Source organism: Rhipicephalus microplus, chromosome 1, assembly GCF_043290135.1.
Source record: "Rhipicephalus microplus isolate Deutch F79 chromosome 1, USDA_Rmic, whole genome shotgun sequence".
In the NCBI taxonomy this organism is placed as follows: Eukaryota; Metazoa; Arthropoda; class Arachnida; order Ixodida; family Ixodidae; genus Rhipicephalus; species Rhipicephalus microplus.
In genome coordinates, this window is record NC_134700.1 from 274924815 (window position 1) to 274942387 (window position 17573).

Sequence of the window (17573 nt, forward strand, 5' to 3'; positions counted from 1 at the left end):
TTCTGACGTCCTTTGGACTGTTAAACGCATTACTCAGTCTGCCAGAAAACTTGTGTGCGTATAATACTACATTTTACTGCTACTGTTAAACAAGAGAAGGTACAAGAAAAATATGTAACATCAAATGTAGCTTCGGTGCAAAATCCACAATACTGTAAGAAACTGTTACTTGCCAGGACTGTTCGTGAGCCCTGTGATCAGAGGTATGGTCCCTGCATAAGGCTAGTTGTGTATTTCATTTTTATTTAAATTTTTTTATTGATATAAAGCTTAGTTAACTTCATCTGCATTCGCTACGAATCTACATTTCAAATGAAGTTATTTTACTCTTTTCTCAGCTTCCTTGTTTCTTCTATACTTATGGCAACAACCAACGTGAAGATGTTAAACTAAGTAAATAACCGTCACTCACTTGAAATGCACGACATTTACAATTAGTTTTTTCGCTACCATTAACGACAACAGAGTTGTTATTAAATGCTTGCTCAAGGCCCGATAGCAAACGTTCCTAAAGTGAAATAGTTTGAGTGTTACATAGGCGTCGAGGCTTGGCGTTTCAACGTTATATGCTCCATCTCTGTGACTACTGGTGCCATATGCACTGTCCACGCGCGCAATAACCCGTTTTGCGGCCGAAAACTGCACGTGTCACGACAGGCTGCTGGGCCCGCTTGCAGCTATGAGGTGCGACGACACTTGGCTTTGCAAGGTGACAGTTGACTTCCAGGACAAGCATATCTGAAATATTTTGATTCCGGGTTCAATAACTGGTTGCTCGCTTCGGGTGACGATGTACAGTACATGGACAGTGCTGACGTAAATATGAATGTCCCTTTGACCATGATTTCGGCAGGCCCAGCATTCATGCACTGGCAGCACAAAGAGAGGGGAAAAAATTATAAAAGAGATATCGCATGCAAACACAGACACGAGAAGGAAGTCGGGACAGTCTTATGTCCGTCTCTGCTCCCTGTCATTATTCTAAAAAAAAATTATAAATGCACGCAGTATGTAACTTGTACAAATTAACACGCCATTCGTTCGGGCCGCGCTTGAAGTATTGTATTATGTGTAATTGAACCAACCCATTCCTCTGCAATCCATAATAAGGAAAAAAAGAAACAAAAACGTTTGTCTGTACTCCACAGAACAGTTCATGGCGACTGCAGTCTCGCAATGAAACTTAGAAGAGTGGCAGCTTGGGCTAGTTGGTATGGCATGACGATAGTTATAGCGCGAGAACAAAACGACGTCACAGAGACAAGAAGGACACAAAACGACGACACAGAGACAAGAAGGATCTTCGTGTCCTTCTTGTCTCTGTGCCGTCGTTTTGTTCTCGCGCTATAACTATCGTCCACAGAACACCTACCAGTATCGTCTCGCAATGAAGTTTCGTTTTCTATTGGCTACGGCTTCGGAAGAAATTGGCGGTTAGAGCGCTTATATTATAGCTCCGTTTTTATACTGACTTGTCCGACTGCTCATTTGTTAAAACTTAGAAAGCGCCGGCGCATTTTTTTTTCTTATTTTCCTTGTTAAATCAGCAGCTATCACTGGGTGCTTTGGATCACTGGCGGCGTTATTAACCTCCACAGCGCACCAACCAAACGTTTCTTTTCACGGCACTGCGCAGGCTATTGGCGCAGGCAAGCGCGGGCAGCGCAGGCGCACGGGGTGTCTCGATATTGCGGAGAGTTTGGCGGGTGGCAGGTGTTCTGTGGGGTGGCTGCTTGCAGACTATCGGGGCGGTTGTTTGAGAGCAAGTTTGAAAGGGTGCAACCAAAGATCCCAACAGCAGTAAAGCCATGGTAAGTAAAATAGTGCTCCCGCGCTCGAAGGCTAAATGTAACCGTAGCTCTGTGGCGCCTATTCTTGTCTGGGAACTGCACAGTATAAATAGACTGCCGGGGAGAGCAACCCGTGCTGCCGCTTTGCCGGGGTACTCGCCTAAGGGCAGCTTACTGTGTCAGTAGGTATGCTAGGGCAGGAGACGTGTGTGCTTTTGCTACGTCAGACGTGTTACCACAAGTATGCGGCTAGCCGTTGTTCTGGGAGTCCACTGATTGATTTTGGCTTGCGCGATGGTGCAACAAAAGCCCATTAGATTTAAAGGGAGACGTACAGTGTTGCACTGGGTAGTAGGCTTATTGAATTGTGTAAGCCTAATTTTAACGGCTTTCTTGCTGTCAGCGCTGTCTACGCAGTTACAAACGCTTTGTTGCTGCTCAAGTTGTGGTAGTGCGAAGTCGCATCTGATGGTGGTGTCCGGGCGAGTGTGTGTGTGCTTGATTGTTTTATTTTAGCACTTATCGTTGTTTCTTGTAATTACGCTGAACATCGTTTCGCGCGAATGTATCCCCGGGCATGTCGGCACCCGTCCCACTGCTCAAAATATTGGGGTTTCGGATTGAGCGCCACAGGTGTCATAATGGTGCGGGGAAAAGTTGGGGAGGCGTTGTCCCTAGATGGCCGAAAAACTACGAAAAAAAAAAAGAAGATAAAGTAGCTGAAAACGAAGAAGAAAGTTTCGATTTTTTTAGCTTTTTGTAGCCGGTGGCGGTTCGGTGGTTTAGCGATACGGTGCCAGCAATTTTCATGTACGCCAAAAGAGTGTGAACGTCCTCGTTTCATCAGCATGGCACGGCAGGCAAGCATGTCCCGGCTTTTCTCTATGTAGGCTACAGCTTGCATTGCGGTTTTATGGCGTGATTTTGTGCACCTGAACTCTCTTGCCGTGCGTGTCAAGTTTCGTTCGATGGCCTCACAAGGGCATTTGCAGTCGTTCTTAGCAATCGGCGATGATCCCTGAAAACTAATGGTTCAGTTATTACGACGCAAATGCTTATTGACAGTTGCCATCCTTTGTTCTGAAAATGCAAGTGCCCAGTCTGCCCATACGTTTGAATGAAGTCGATTGTTTGGATACCAATGCATGCACTAGTAGGCTAACCTCTATGATGGTGCGATGTGCAGATATTGCAATCGAATAATTAAAAAAAGGTATGTCACGTTCTGCTATGACATGCGCCATTATGTAGTGACATCATATATGGATTGTACAGTCTGATCTTTCGCTGAATTGACATAACTGAGGATAATTACGATTAGCCAAACATGGCCCTCTCTTTTTGTTCCTGAAACTTAGTTTGTCAACACGCGTAACAGCGCAAAGCAGTAAGTGTTAGTCACTACCGAAGTGGTTTGGAGTATACTTTCACTTTTATAATTAGGCACGCCAACCTTGCATTCGAGAAGTAGTTGGTGCTTTATTTTTTGGTGGAATGTGATATGATACAGGAAATATCACCTATAAGTAAGCAAAACATCGTAGATTTGTTTACTAATTTATTGGTCTATGTGTACTGAGCTATGGGTGTGGAAAAAGGTTAGTATAATACTCATACAGCAAATGGGATATTGTTGAAAAAACATGCAACGTGTGAAAATGTAAATCTCTCACAAGGGTCTGGGAGCCGTATAGGACGAAAAAGCTTGTGGGAAAGCCTTCAAAATGTTTTTTTTTTCAATGATTGATTGTGCAATCAAGTAAATTACAGAGCATTGCTATGCACAAGATAGCAAAAGTAGTACACATGCATTATGGGACATACCAGCAGTGCTTTTGGACAGGATAAAGAACATCGGTAGGTGTGATGTATGCAGGACATTGGCTGGTTCTACTTGCAAGATCACAACTGTGGCAAGGCTTGATCATAAATAAAAACAATATAATGGACATCCTTCGTCGTGAAGACTGCATGATGTTCGAGGCCAATCTTGTCTACTCGTGCCCCTTATCCTGTAAATTTAGTGCCATAGTTGGGCACATTCCAGCTAGGTGTGCTTTTGTTGATAACTGAGTGTTCCATGTTGTGAGGTTTCAAAAACTTGATGGATCTCAACAACTGTGCAAAAGCATTAGCATTGCATGAGCTGCGCAAGTGTGGACTGTGCAGGACCCTACACTTGGCATGTCAGGAACCAAACCTGGCCATCTGCAATTGTGTTGGGCGTCTTTCAGTCCTTGGCATGTTGCAGTTTTCTTTTTCGATAGATTACCAATTCACCAACCATTGCGTGCTTCCAAAGCAATGTTTAATTTAATTGTATGTGCTGCTAAAATAAAGTGATTCAACATGAAATTTGGTTATGGCTGTTCAATAGAGTAAGGAATGCTTATCTTTCCCGGTTTTTAAGGGCAGAAAAAAAAAAAAACAAGTAACCTCTGTACTTACTAATATGATGCCAATGAAGGCATGCAAAATGTTTTTTTTTTTGTTTTTTATTGAACCGGCTTGCCACTTGTTCTGATTTTATTTCGTGGGATCTCTAGTCCAACAACAGCACCGAAAGTCGGCATTCACCATTACCAGCTGGCCTCAATGCACCAAGGTACGGCACCATGGTGCCAAAGCGGATATTTGTCGGGGGAATATCTGTAAATGTGAGTATCCATGCTGCCTGAATAACTTAAAAGGAAATTGGTGTTTGTTTGCGTTGTACTTTTATTATCTGCTTTTAACTAGCAAGGGCATACATTGTACTCTAGCCATGTTGGTGGCCATCTCAAATGTAACTGAAAAAAAAAATATATATATATATATAGGGCTCATTTATTTATTTTATCTGCAGATACTGCAATCACCATACGATGATTTTAGCAGGGTTGTACATGAAGTTAGTCATGATCCAATTGGCAAGTACATAGGTATATAATATATGCAGGCTGTAAAATGTATATATGGCAGATACGAACCTCCACGGGCTGGAAGATACAATAAAAAAAGAGGAAAAAGGAAATTACATTTAGGCAATACGTAGTATGATTCAGTTCGTCAGAGCACTTTCTAATTCCAATGAAAACAATGCCAATGAGGGTGCTGAAGCAATTGAACTGGTTTAGTTGATTTAACTTGACTTTGGTGAGAGTAAAGAATGAATACTTGAAGCAATTATTGCGTGTAAAAAAGGTTGTTATCGTGATGTCTCTGCCTGGTACTGTAGCCAGAATAAAAAGAAAAAAATTACTTAACATTGGCTGTTAATTAGTTAGAAAAACTTGAACCTTGATTTTGAAGTCCATCTCTGTTTAATAGGGTTGTTACAGAAGTCCTTGACAAATTGTATATAAAATGCACTGCTCTTTTTTGAACTTCTTTGTAATTTGTTAATGTTAGTCGTGGAAGGATCCCAGATAATTGTGGCTTAATGTAGTATTGCTAGAGCAATTGATTCGTACGCAAAAAGGCAGACGGAAGGTTTGGACAGCTTGAGAACACGACATAGAAAAAGCAGTTCGATATAAAATGCACTGCTCTTTTTTGAACTTCTTTGTAATTTGTTAATGTTAGTCGTGGAAGGATCCCAGATAATTGTGGCTTAATGTAGTATTGCTAGAGCAATTGATTCGTACGCAAAAAGGCAGACGGAAGGTTTGGACAGCTTGAGAACACAACATAGAAAAAGCAGTTCGTAAGTTGAATTTGTGGCTATGGGTGTTGTGTTTGTTCCAGCTGAGATGCTTTATTATGTAAAGCCCCAAGTACTTATAATTAGTGACTTCAGACAAAAAAGTGTTGTTAGTATCGTATGTGAAAAATCAAGTTTTTTTTTTGTGGATATTTTGCATAAATACAGTTTTTATTGCATTGAAAACGGCGAATGACAAAAATGCGTAGGAGAGAAAAAAATTTGATCACGCGGCAGCCTTCCAGATTTCTCACATTGCCATCTGAGTGCTGTATGTTCAAAAATTTTTTTGAGGCGATTGTCATACTAGAGCTCGGAACGACGACAAAGGGACAAGAAGACGAGAGCTTGTCTTCTTATCCCTTTGTTGTCGTTCTGAGCTCGTGGTATAACAATTGTCATGACCGACCAACTAGCCAAAACCGCTACACTTTTTCCTAGTACTGTTTTTCTTTTCAATGCCAAATTTGGTTTGCTTATTTAGCAGCAGTGTGTAAGATGTTTCAAGCTTGATTATGTTACTGCCATTTTTCTACCATATAAGCCTTCAGGCATTTTGCCAAACAGGGAAGTTACACTAGCAGGCATCATGAATCTCTCCTGTTGCGATTCCTGTATGCAAGTGTAGCTCACTGTGTCATGTTAGCTGGCTATGATGCCGGCAACTGCATCTGATTCAATCGCTGCCCTTCATTTGTTGTCTATTGGCCAATAGCATGCTATCTGCCAAATGATGTCAAACAGCAGGCGTCAACATCTCTGAAGAAAGTGAGCAGTGGTCTTGGTATGAAATGAGGGCGCCGGAGAAAATGGCAACCTTGCGCTTGTAAAATCAAGTGCGCATGACTGCAACATTTGACTGAGATGTTCATAGCAGTGTCTGCTATCCGCTGCAGAATGAGTTTTCTCAGCAAGCCCTTAAGCTGGTTCATGGCCCTTTTCATGGTCATTATGCTCTGGTATCACTGCTTGTTGTCATTCTTATGTAATTGCATGATCTTAATTGGATACCTGCCAGGTCTTTCATTTTCATGAACTTTGCACATTCGGCTTATTTCACATTTATGTGAATGCGTGCGATGTTTTGTTGAAGGGGCTGAGCAACCAATGTTAATGCTACCCATTTTCTTTACCGGAATGGAAAACTTGCCAGTTAGTTTGTAGAGACAAAATGGTAACGTGGAAAACCCTGCAAAACGTCTGTAATCGCAATTTTTCTATATGCGGCGAATGTGAAGCTCTATGCACATGCGACAATGAGTGTGGGAGCGGTCTGTGTTCGAGTGCAGTGGTTTACAGCGCATACATGCACTCTGCGTGCATGCACCATGGCTCGACGTGGCCCACTAGCGGCCACGAACACAGTATTGCTTCTCACCGTGCAGCTGCCTTTACCTCGTAAGCAACACAGAAGTGAGCGAGGCTGGACAATAATATACATACTTTAATTTTAAGGGCTAATTATGGCACACATGACAGCATCTGATTGCATGACTATGTAGAGCAAAGTAATCGACTCCATAATCAAGCTTCAAGTCTCTTACGCTAGCCTGCATAACAAATCTGCTTTTTGTTACTTTTCAACACATTTTGAAAGTGTAAATTTTGGTTGGCTCATAAAAAAAAAACTGCTTAAATTTGTTGATACAATTCACGGTCTTTTTATTTCCGCCAGAATCCAAGCACACGTCCTGGCCAGTTGTCGGTCCCTTTAACTGGAGTTCAAACTTGAGGTTATCGAGTTTCAGTAACTTACATTGGTGACAGTAAGTTAACCGAGATGCGAAACACAGTTGGCTTGTCGTGGAAACATTTTATTTGTGGGTTGGTTGCTGATGCCCCACAATGATGGTGATCGTTCCGTGAATCCGGTTAATTTTCAATTTTTGTACTGACAGCGATTGACAGCGAACAGTACCAAAACGTAGTTCCACTTGTGGGATCTGCAACAGCCAAGTTGTTTAATGATATCAAAATTTTGTGTTGCTTTCTATTTATTTTTTATGTTTACTCAATAGAACACAGCCATGGTAGCAATACTATAATTGTGGGAGCATTTATAAACACTTGTATGACTATATGTGCATTGGATGCAGGTTAAAAAACTTCATGTATGCAAAATTAATACGTGGTACAACCATTATGGGTTGCCCGTAATCAAATGATGGCTTTGACATGTACAACTCAGTCTCTCTCTCTCTCTCTTTTTTTAAGCTTCTAATTGCAGATGGTTAAGCTAGACCTTCATCCTGCAGGGGACATACGCTGGGAATAATGTATACTAAAGGCATATGTCATAAAGAATAATGACACCTAAAGGTAAACCAAGTAAAGTGTTCAAAGAGAGAGAAAAAAGTTAATGGCATGCATAAAAATTTTCTTTTTTAGATAATGGCAAACATTATAGAAACAAATGCATGCTATTTTCTCTCTCTCCCTCAAGTGCGTTCAAAACATTTTTCGTGACCTTACCATATGTAGATTAGCAAATATGCAATCGTGTGGTTTTTTTTTTTTTTTTAAGTGGGTAGTCTTCGATAGGCCTATGCTATATTGATTGGGCAACTAAAATAAAAGACTGTCTAACAGAGGACAGAGATTGTTCTGAGTGGAACTGACTTATTGGGCGGATTTGTGCTTTACATGTTACATTTGTATGTTTGTTCTTTCACTTGCAGACGGATGAATCGGAACTGCACGACCTCTTCTCACGCTACGGAACGGTGACAAATGTAAAAATCATACTAGACAGAGCTGGAGTGTCCAAAGGGTAAGCAAATAATTAGCTTGAAGGGGCATGTGTACGCGTGCAACAAACTCCTGGATTGGCTTTGCGACTTTTTCAGGACTGAATTTGCTGCTTGCTTTTAGTTATGATGATGTGTCGTAATGAATGTGTCTCTTGCTGTGTGTCTACCCAATTGTCCTGTTCACTAGACAGTCTTAGACTAGGATTCTTATGGTTTGCATTGTTTGGGTGCTTAGCTCTGTATCAAATGTGACGTGCATGCTCAAGAGGTAATCATATGACTCGATCGCAGTGGCAACAAATCCTAATGCAAAAAAGCTTTTTTGCGCCCTGTTCTAAAACTGCCTATTGTTTTTAAAGAGGCCTGTTATTGTGTACTAGAAGGTCCATGTGTACATTGGCTTAGTGATAACAAGAGGTAGCAGTGTTTAAAAAAAACAAATAACAGATTAGGCTTTCTTCTGGCTCATATTTTGTGGGGCCATAAACCTTAAGTGTAAATGTTACTTCTTCAAACATGAGCTGAATTCTCTTTTCATAGGTACGGATTTGTAACGTTTGAGACAGATGAGGATGCCCAGAGGGCGCAAGCATCAGTGAGTAACATTTATCTTTTTCCCATACTGCTTCAGTTGTCGAATTTGCATAGGCCAAGAAGGCAGTGAAGGCCAGAGGGTTCCTGGAATGAGGAGTCCACCTGCCTAGGGTAGAAGCGGAAGTTGCATTGCTATATTGTTTCGCACAATAATTGTTTATTCCTCCTCCTCTTGCATGTATTTTCAAATGCATGGAGGCATTTACTCTTGTAATGTAGTGTTCATTTGTCTTTCGTAAATTTATTTTGCTGAAACAGGCATAGAGTTTCCTAATATAGACAGTTTCGCCAGAGCCTGCCGGTCTCTGGCAACATTGTGCTTTCACCTGAAGACCACCCCTGGAAACTTCTGGTTTAGCTTGTTTCTGCATAGTTTTAGTCCTCTTTGCTGGCCGCGGCTGCTTGTGTTGCGATGTTTTATGCGAATAAACTTATTCCGATTAAGCGCTCGCAACTCAGGCACAGCTTTGTCTAGACAGGATGCAGTCTGCAAGCCTGAAATAGTTTTATATGCTAGTTAAAACGTTCTGTTTTTCGACTAATGGCAATACAAAGAGCGCCTGCATGCATTGCAACGATCACGTGAGAAAACTGGACTCTCACCAAGAGCGCGTAGGTTTGTGCTGCCCACTTCATTAAGGCTATGTGAAGCTCGGTGCAGACTTATGGCACAGATGCGATGCTGAGTCGTTAGGCTAGTTGAAGGCCCCCAGTTACGGGGAACACATCGGTTGCTGTCGTGTTCCACCCGTGGCAGATGAGTGTACCGACGTCTGACATGGGTAGCAAAACGTGAAAGCTAACACTGAAAATCCATCGCAAAGGTGTTTTATTTATAGTTTGAGCGACATAAATGGTGTGTACTGTCCGAAGAAACATTAGACACAAAGTAGTCGCGCTCAGTGTTTGTCATGGTGTTCACGTTTCGTTGATTTTAATTTCAAGTTTTGAAAGTGACGCCGGCGAGTGGGCTCTCATCTGTTCAAGCATATGGCTTATCCTGTCTTTCTGCCGTTAGTGAACATCGCCACATTGCCCCACCGCAGTGGTCCTGTGGCTAAGGTACTCGGCTGCAGACCCGCAGGTCGCGGGATCGAATCCCGGCTGCGGGGGCTGCATTCCCAATTGAGGTGGAAATGTAATAGGCCAGTGTGCTCAGACTTGGGTGCACGTTAAAGAACCCCAGGTGGTCAAAATTTCCGGAGCCCTCCACTACGGCGTCTCTCATGATCATATTGTAGTTTTGGGACGTTAAATTCCACAAATCAATCAATCCATCTCCATCGCCACATTCTAGCTTTTGGTGTGAACATGGACTGTAGGTTTAGGTGGGTTCAACGTGAAAGTTTGATTAATGAATAGTTTAGTCGCGAGGGAACCCTAATAGTTCGCGTGACCCAGCCGCAGTTGACGTCGTCACATAATCAGTACATTTATAATTTCTCAGTTTCGAATCGCGAGCGATTCTGATTGTCGCTGATCTCTATAAAAAGTTTTTGGTGTGACACAGGCGCAAAAATAAGCGTTTAATCCCGTGGTTGTGTGCTTAGACGAAAACACATACATGTTTGTTGTTCGACAGAAGTCAGGTTTTCAGTTGTAGTTGAAAAGTTTAATTGAACTACTTCACTGTGGATCGGGCAATTCTCCTCCCGCATGTTCACGATGTGGGTGCGCTTTGAAGACGCAGACAGGGAAAAGACAGGCGTGCGCTGTCAATTCCCGGTCAGCGTCTTTGAAATGCATCCACATCTTCAACATGCAGAAGCAACTGGCCCAATTAAGTTGGCTGACAAACTTCTCTGGCAGTTTATGCATTTTCTGTTTGTATAAGCGCGGCCACTGTCAAAGGTAATACAGAGCAGGGGGCCGCGTTCATCGGAACGTCGCGACGGATATTTTGCGCGGCAGCCGTCATTCACGTGAGAGGTGTTACCTGCAGCAGTGGCCGCGCCAGTACCTCCAGCGCGCTTCAAGCCCCTTAATGTAGCTGCGAGACGTTGCTTCAAACACATCATAAGGAATTCACCAGAAATAATAGAGCAGCAAATTCAAACACACGACGAAAACACCGCCGGGACCATTGAAAAAAGCATTACCAGAAGTGCTGCAACTGCTGGGGTAGGCCATGCGGCGCGAGGCAGTTTCTTTACAAACACCGAAACCGTCTATACACTAGAAAGAACTCTAGAACTAGTGCCTATGGGAGCTGCAACGCACGGCACTTCAGCGAGCATGAGAATGATGGGTAGTACACACATTTGTCTAATCTTCGTACTTCTGGCCTGTTGCTGGCTCTGTGTGTGTTTGTGTGGCTTGGAGCTGTTTTCTCATGAAACAAAAATCAACAAATGTTTAGCGGTTGTACTTCACCACCTCATTTTTTTAGGCGTACCATTTCAAATCGGGTCATGAAATTGAAAAAGATTCGTTCTTTCTTTCAAAACGAAACCAAAACCAGCAATAATTGAAGCCGCAAGTGCGATTCGCCGCCTGCAGGTCTGAAGACTAGGCAAATCTGTGTACTAGCCATCATTCCCATCGTTGCTGAACGAACGCAGCACCACAGTCCCCTCTAGTTAGTTTTAGGAAACTCTATGGAAACAGGTTGGCTGGTATGCAGTATGCACGGACAAATACACATTTAATTTTGGCTTAAGTGAACCTAAATGCCAGTATATTAGTGTGAAATTTACAATTATTTATATACCTGCACATATCTGAACTGTTTTTATACTGTGAAAGCGCGTGGAGGTAACTTTTTTTATATATCTGTATAAAAAACTATAGTTGGTCGTTACCATACTTGGATGTACTTTGACCATCTGCGAAGTTATGAGCCAGTAATACGTTCTTGACACGAACCATGGTGTATAGGCATAATTAGGAGCGCAGGTTTGGCTTTGCCAAAAACTGATAACTACTCTATCTATGGTAAGGAGAAAATGAAGGTTGTTGCTACATTGCAGCCAACCCATAGTTTGCTTGCATGCATTCTAGTTAGCCTTATCTTGACCATTGTTATGCTGGCACTACAGGTACACCTAAGGAGTTCATCAAATCTCCACAAGGGTTGCCTATGTTTGCTGATTGATAGGTTCTGCACTCGTATCTTTTTGTGACACCTTGCTGCTTAGCATTGTTTCAGCTAGGCCTAACCAGCGCTTGTGTGTCGGTATGGGACTGATGTTTCGTGAAATCTCTCACAGCCAAAAGCTTGTGCCTGCCTGATAATGGCAATTTCGTTTCTGATCACAGTGTTAATGTCGTCATCCACTTTAAGCTCTAGAAAGCAATGCACCTTATAGTTGGCAAAGTTAAGGTTATTATACAATGTTGCATGTAGTAGATGGTGGTGCTGCTGAATACTTCTAACAGCTCGGCTGGTCCAAAAGGTCACTTGGAGAATTGTGATCAGAATTTTCGTACCGAAAGCCCATAGGCACCTGTCCCACATTACCTTCTGGTCATATGTGTTCTTTAATATAGTGCTATTTCTGCTAAGGTAACCACCATGGACATAGATCGCAGATGGTTTTTGGTAGTTTAAAATTCTCCACAATTCTTTATTCTACTAGGAGATGCTTTTGCCAGCAATGCAGCTCTTCTTTGCTGGCTTTTATGTCCACCTTTACTTGTAATGGCTGGCTGTTTTGTCGATCTAAAAAGCCAAAAATTTAAGGTATCTGCCTTCTATTGAATCTAATGCTCTATTCTTCTTTCCCACTCATGTTTACAAGCTTTCTGTGGATGATTTAGAGTTTAGTAAGTATTGAAACATCAATATAGTAATACCTGTATGCTTCCAGAACGAATAAGTTGTACTGATTTTGGATTACAGCTCAAGTTAAAAGGATTACTTCAACACTGCACATTTAGTACTCCAACCATCGTTCCCTGCCACCATAGCTGCCAGATACAAGGTTTGTTAGAAAAGTATCTGACTATTAGTGGAAGAAACAAAACTGGCATAATTGGAGCGTTGGAAACATAATCCACCTCTAAGTAGTCCCCTTGGGACTACGCACACTTCTCCCAGCGGTGCTGCCATTGTTGGAGCATACTTAAAAGGCCTCTTTCGGAATAGTTTAGCTCAGTTGTCGAAGCCATAATGTCCTTCCTTGTCTGAAAGCGCTCTCCTTTCAATGTCCTCTTGAGTTTGGGAAACAGCCAGAAGTCTAAGGGGGCTATATCAGGAGAGTAAGAAGCTTGTTGAACTACTTCGCCAAAAAATTCTGAGCCAAGTGTGAGGAATGTGCGGGAGCATTATTGTGATGGATGCGCCAGTTTTCTGTTGACCACAACTCTGATCTCTTGCGCCGCACAGCATCACGTAGGCGATAGAGGACATCCCTGTAGTACTCTTCGATGATTGTTTGACACTGTAGTGCGTACTCGTGGTGTGTCACACTGCGGGAGTCAAAGAAGCATCACTTGGACGTTGCTGCGCACTTGGCTTTCCTTCTTTGGTCTTGGTGATATGGTCTGCTTCCACTGTGACAGCTGGTATTTAGTTTCTGGATCGTACCTGTACACCCAAGGCTTTTCGCCAATGATAATGGTGTTCATGAAGTTAGGGTCACAATTTGTGAAATTCAGCAAGTCTTGTGAGACTTCAGCATGAAGTTGCTTTCGCTCCACTGTGAGCAATTCCGGCATGAATTTCACCGCAACTCTCTTCATGGCCAAATCTTCGGTCATAATGGAATCTGCAGAGAAAGTGCTGATGCCCATCTCTTCCGCAATTTCTCGGATAGTCGCACAAGGGTTCTGTGTACCACAGCATTCACTTTGGCAATGACTTGTTCATTTTGGAATGTTGATGGCCGACCGGAGTGGGGCTCGCTCTCCATTGATGTGCAGCCGTCTTTAAATTAATTGTACCACTCCTTAATCTGTCTGTGGCTCATAGCGTCATCACCCAAAGCAGTCTTGATCTTCCGAATGGTTTCCACTTGGCTGTCGCCCAGTTTCTGGCAAAATTTGATGCAGTAGTGCTGCCCCAGTCGCTTCGTCATTTTCTTTGCAATGAAAAGTCGATGAGAGCACTGCACACTACCTCACTCAAACGCTGCGTCCCAGCGGCTGACGCTATTGGCAGGCGGAAAAAAAATTCACGCATGCGCACAAAGGCTTAAGTTCAGCTGATGCAAGCGCGCTTGTTTCAAATCCACCGGGTGCTTGAAAAAAAAAAAAAATAAGGTTGAATACTTTTCTAACAAACCTTGTATGACAACAGCATTTATTCGATAGTGTAGTTTTGCTGTATAGATCAGGCCACTTGTGTGATCCAGATCGAGTGTTAGTGTTGGCGCATTTTATGCATCGTCCTGCTTCACAGATCTTTTTGACAGCAGAGAAATTTTATGAGCATGAAGAAGTACCTTACTCTTGTGGCATTTGCATATTTATTAAATGATTATTCACTCTTTGAGAAAGTTGCGCAAGCAACAAAGTTAGCCTATCGATTTTTCTTCTCTAGGTGATATTTGTGTGCTGTCGCAATACACTGATTATTCTGTACGAACATGCCCTCTCTCGGTTATCTTTAGCTATACTGATATTCACATATACTTTTGCCATTCCATTGTACTGAGCCAGAAAAAAAAACTCAAGGCATTCTTACTCAAATTGTAATTCCTGTGACACCTTTGCTATACACTTTCAATATGGTTAAAACTCTGCCAGCTCCCAGTTGATGTGTATTTGTACTTGTAAGTTTCTGTTGCTTCACTTTTATTTTGTATGCTTGCATGCTTTTTTTTTCCTGTCTCATGCAATTTAGGGCAACAACATTATGCTCAGGGACCGCAGACTCAACATCGCTCCAGCAATCAGAAAGCAGGTATGGTGGTACACACTACCATTGTCCTGTATAAATAATTAAAGTAGCTGTTACCAATACTCTTTTTTCTTTCTCTTTTCTAGCCACTTTCAAGGGTGTACGGTAAGTCTACTTTAAACCGCAGCTTTGCTCATCATAATGAGAGCTGAATTGTCTGCTACAGTGAGTCATGTTTCTGGGAACCTATCTAATGTATGCATTAGAAAATAATGCAAGTTTAGGAGTAGTACTATGTAACTGGCGATGCTGTGAATTAGTAGCTTTTTAGGCATTTGAAGCTCTGCGGTCTGTTGTCGGGTGCCACACGCTGCTTAGATGTATATTTTTTTAAAGACTTAGCTACAGTATGACGCGTAAAATAGCCAATGAGCTTCTCTTAAGCAATTGTTGTTTTTCTTTCATGGGGCTCAGAACTGGTAAAATAATTTTGGACTAGGGCAGGCTCAAAGTGATTACCAGTTTTGGACTGTAATGGGTTAAATCTGTATGCATCAAAGCCTGTGAAATCGTTAACTTACGTCACTATATTTAAATCTGGTTAAATTTAAACTTAACATTTTATGTCTAGTGTAGTCGCCAAAGGATTTTTTTTTACATCGTAATCATTTCAAAGATTGCTGAATAATATGGCAATGCAAAAAGCTCATTTCAGTTATACAAGAAAATTCATTTTGTCGAACTTGATATCTGGCAAACACAACTTGATACTGCACCATTGAAGTCTTTTTCACAGTGGCCATACATCGCTTGCCAATTTAAATGTAGGTTCGGTGGTCATTTGAAAAATGCACTCACAAAATTTGCATGCAGTGCAACCATACAACCACAGGGGCCAGCAGAAGTTTCACTTTATTGCTCCACCTTTTCGCTGTTGCATCAGCTGACCTTTGTTCTATTGGAATCGCAGATATTTGTACATTAATATATTGAGAATAAAGATGCATGTTCAGCAGGTACAGTGGAACCCCGATTATACGACTTTCAGGGGACCACGCAAAACTGTCGTATAATCTGGGCATCGTATAATCGAAAAACTTAAGATTATAGACAGTGACACTCGGCTTTGCCCGAAAAATGAGTATAGGCTGCCTGAATAAGATCGCGACACGGCCTTGTGTCTCTGCAAGGGATGTAGATTAAATTATTCATGTCATATGGCAGCTAGTGCTAGCGTTACTTGGTAGAAGGAGCTTCGAGCGAGTCTTTATTCGTAACCTTAAAAGCAATCTAATCCAATGCGCATCTTTCTACCGATAAATAGTCCGAAAATTGCCTGCGCATGGAAACGAAACTGAAACCGCGTTGCCAACAGCCTGCCATCAGAAAAAGTCGGGCACAGTGTCATCGCACAGTGGCGACGGATCACGAGCTTGCGTAGAACGCGTTTGTGCGGTGTTTGTGCACGACTGAGCTGCACGCGTTCTAATTTATTTCCTTGTGAAGTGCAACTAGTGGTGTCCTACTGTTATTATGGATGTTGCCGTCAGGCGAAAGTAATTTTGCTCGGTGAAAACAGCTGCGTTATGTCTTTATGCGTGCGCAAGCCATTGACTGAGTGTGACAAAGGCAGGGAAATCAGCTGTATGTCGACCAGGAAAGATTTCTACCGACCGAAAACGTGAAAATATCAGCTTTCCGGCCGGCTGAAGCTACTGTGTGTGGATGCAGCTTGACAAGATAACGACCCTGGATACGTATGCACGTAATCGAGACGCTTGTAGAAGCACATGAACTTTTCTGGAGAATTTTTCCATTCTATGAAGACATCCTGTCTCGCTCTACTTTTCCAGTCGTCAACACAGGGGTATGCAAGTTCATATTTTGCACTCGTGAATATTTGGTTGACGTTTGATTCGAGTAATGGCGAGTTTTCTTTTTGACGGAATCAGAAAGTCGTCATAAGATGCGGGGTCGGCGTAAAACTGTGTCATATAACCAATTTCTTTTTTTATGAAATAATTAAAGACGATAGTCTTTCTTGGAAACTTTCGACGGAAAAATGTTGGTCTGTCTGTCTGTACATCTGTCTGTTTGTCCGCCCTAACGATATCTCAAACGGCCAACCCCATCCGCAGCGCCCACCAATATTGCTCAAGGTGTAGCATTTATAGTTGTGCAATTATCAATTAAAAAAGCAAATATTGCGCATATCTGAGGCGCCATAACATGTCTGTTTTGTATGTCTGCCTTTATACTAGAAGAGGCACACACAAGTAACTCTAAGGACTGTAGCGTTTAACGCGCTGCGCTGACAGTACAACGCGATGCTCAAGAAGGTGTTTCCACCACTTTTATTCTAGTCCATGTGCCGTGCTCTAATATTAAGTTATGAAGCATGGAAACTCAGGCAGGTTGGTAGGACATGACTGAATATACGAACAGCACAACCTAGTAGCAGTTACAGCGTAACTACAGAAGCAGGAAACATGGACAGGAAAGAGCACAGTAGACATTCAACAATGGTTTAATAGCAGAATGGTGTACATATGTACCGTATTTACTCGATTCTACCGCGCCCTCGATTGTAACGCGCACCCGATTTCCACCGCGAAAAAAAAAAAAAAAACGTAAGACATCGATTGCAACGCGCACCCATTTTTTTTTGCTGGCCCGCACGATCACACCACTCGAAAAAACGATTCCTTTCGGGATTGTCTTCCATTTAAATATGAGGTACGGGCGAAGCTTGTGCCCATCTGACGTGTAACAGAGCATTGCCATCACTGTAGTTTTACCGTGGACCGATGTCAGCACGCGAACTTGCTTCGCCCCCTTCTTCTCGACAGTTGTAGTGCCAGGCATGTCGAAGTAAAGAGGCGTCTGATCGGCATTCCAGATTTGCCCAAGCAGGTAGCCGTTGTTGCGCCGCAAGTTTAGGACGAACCTCTGAAAACTGTAAAGCTTTTCATCGT

The 17573-nt window shown here is 42.4% G+C and overlaps 1 protein-coding gene and 1 pseudogene across 5 annotated transcripts in view; one reads left to right on the forward strand and one right to left on the reverse strand.

Moving 5' to 3' along the window:
* Positions 1-1438: 1438 nt before the first annotated feature.
* The window catches only part of LOC119165103 (uncharacterized), a 39957-nt gene continuing 23822 nt past the window's right edge, over positions 1439-17573 (forward strand). The window contains exons 1-6 of one of the 5 annotated variants that reach the window (XM_075895002.1): positions 1439-1811; positions 4337-4447; positions 8151-8242; positions 8763-8817; positions 14602-14661; positions 14745-14763. In XM_075895002.1, the coding sequence (XP_075751117.1) occupies positions 1809-1811; positions 4337-4447; positions 8151-8242; positions 8763-8817; positions 14602-14661; positions 14745-14763 (340 nt within the window). In that variant the 5' untranslated portion in view covers positions 1439-1808. Of the gene's footprint in view, positions 1812-1893; positions 2677-2697; positions 3004-4336; positions 4448-8150; positions 8243-8762; positions 8818-14601; positions 14662-14744; positions 14764-17573 lie in introns of those variants that run through there. The other 4 variants (XM_075895007.1, XM_075894999.1, XM_075895014.1 and 1 more) reach the window with 4 other exon arrangements.
* On the reverse strand, positions 13236-13834 carry LOC142771344 (protein GVQW3-like; annotated as a pseudogene).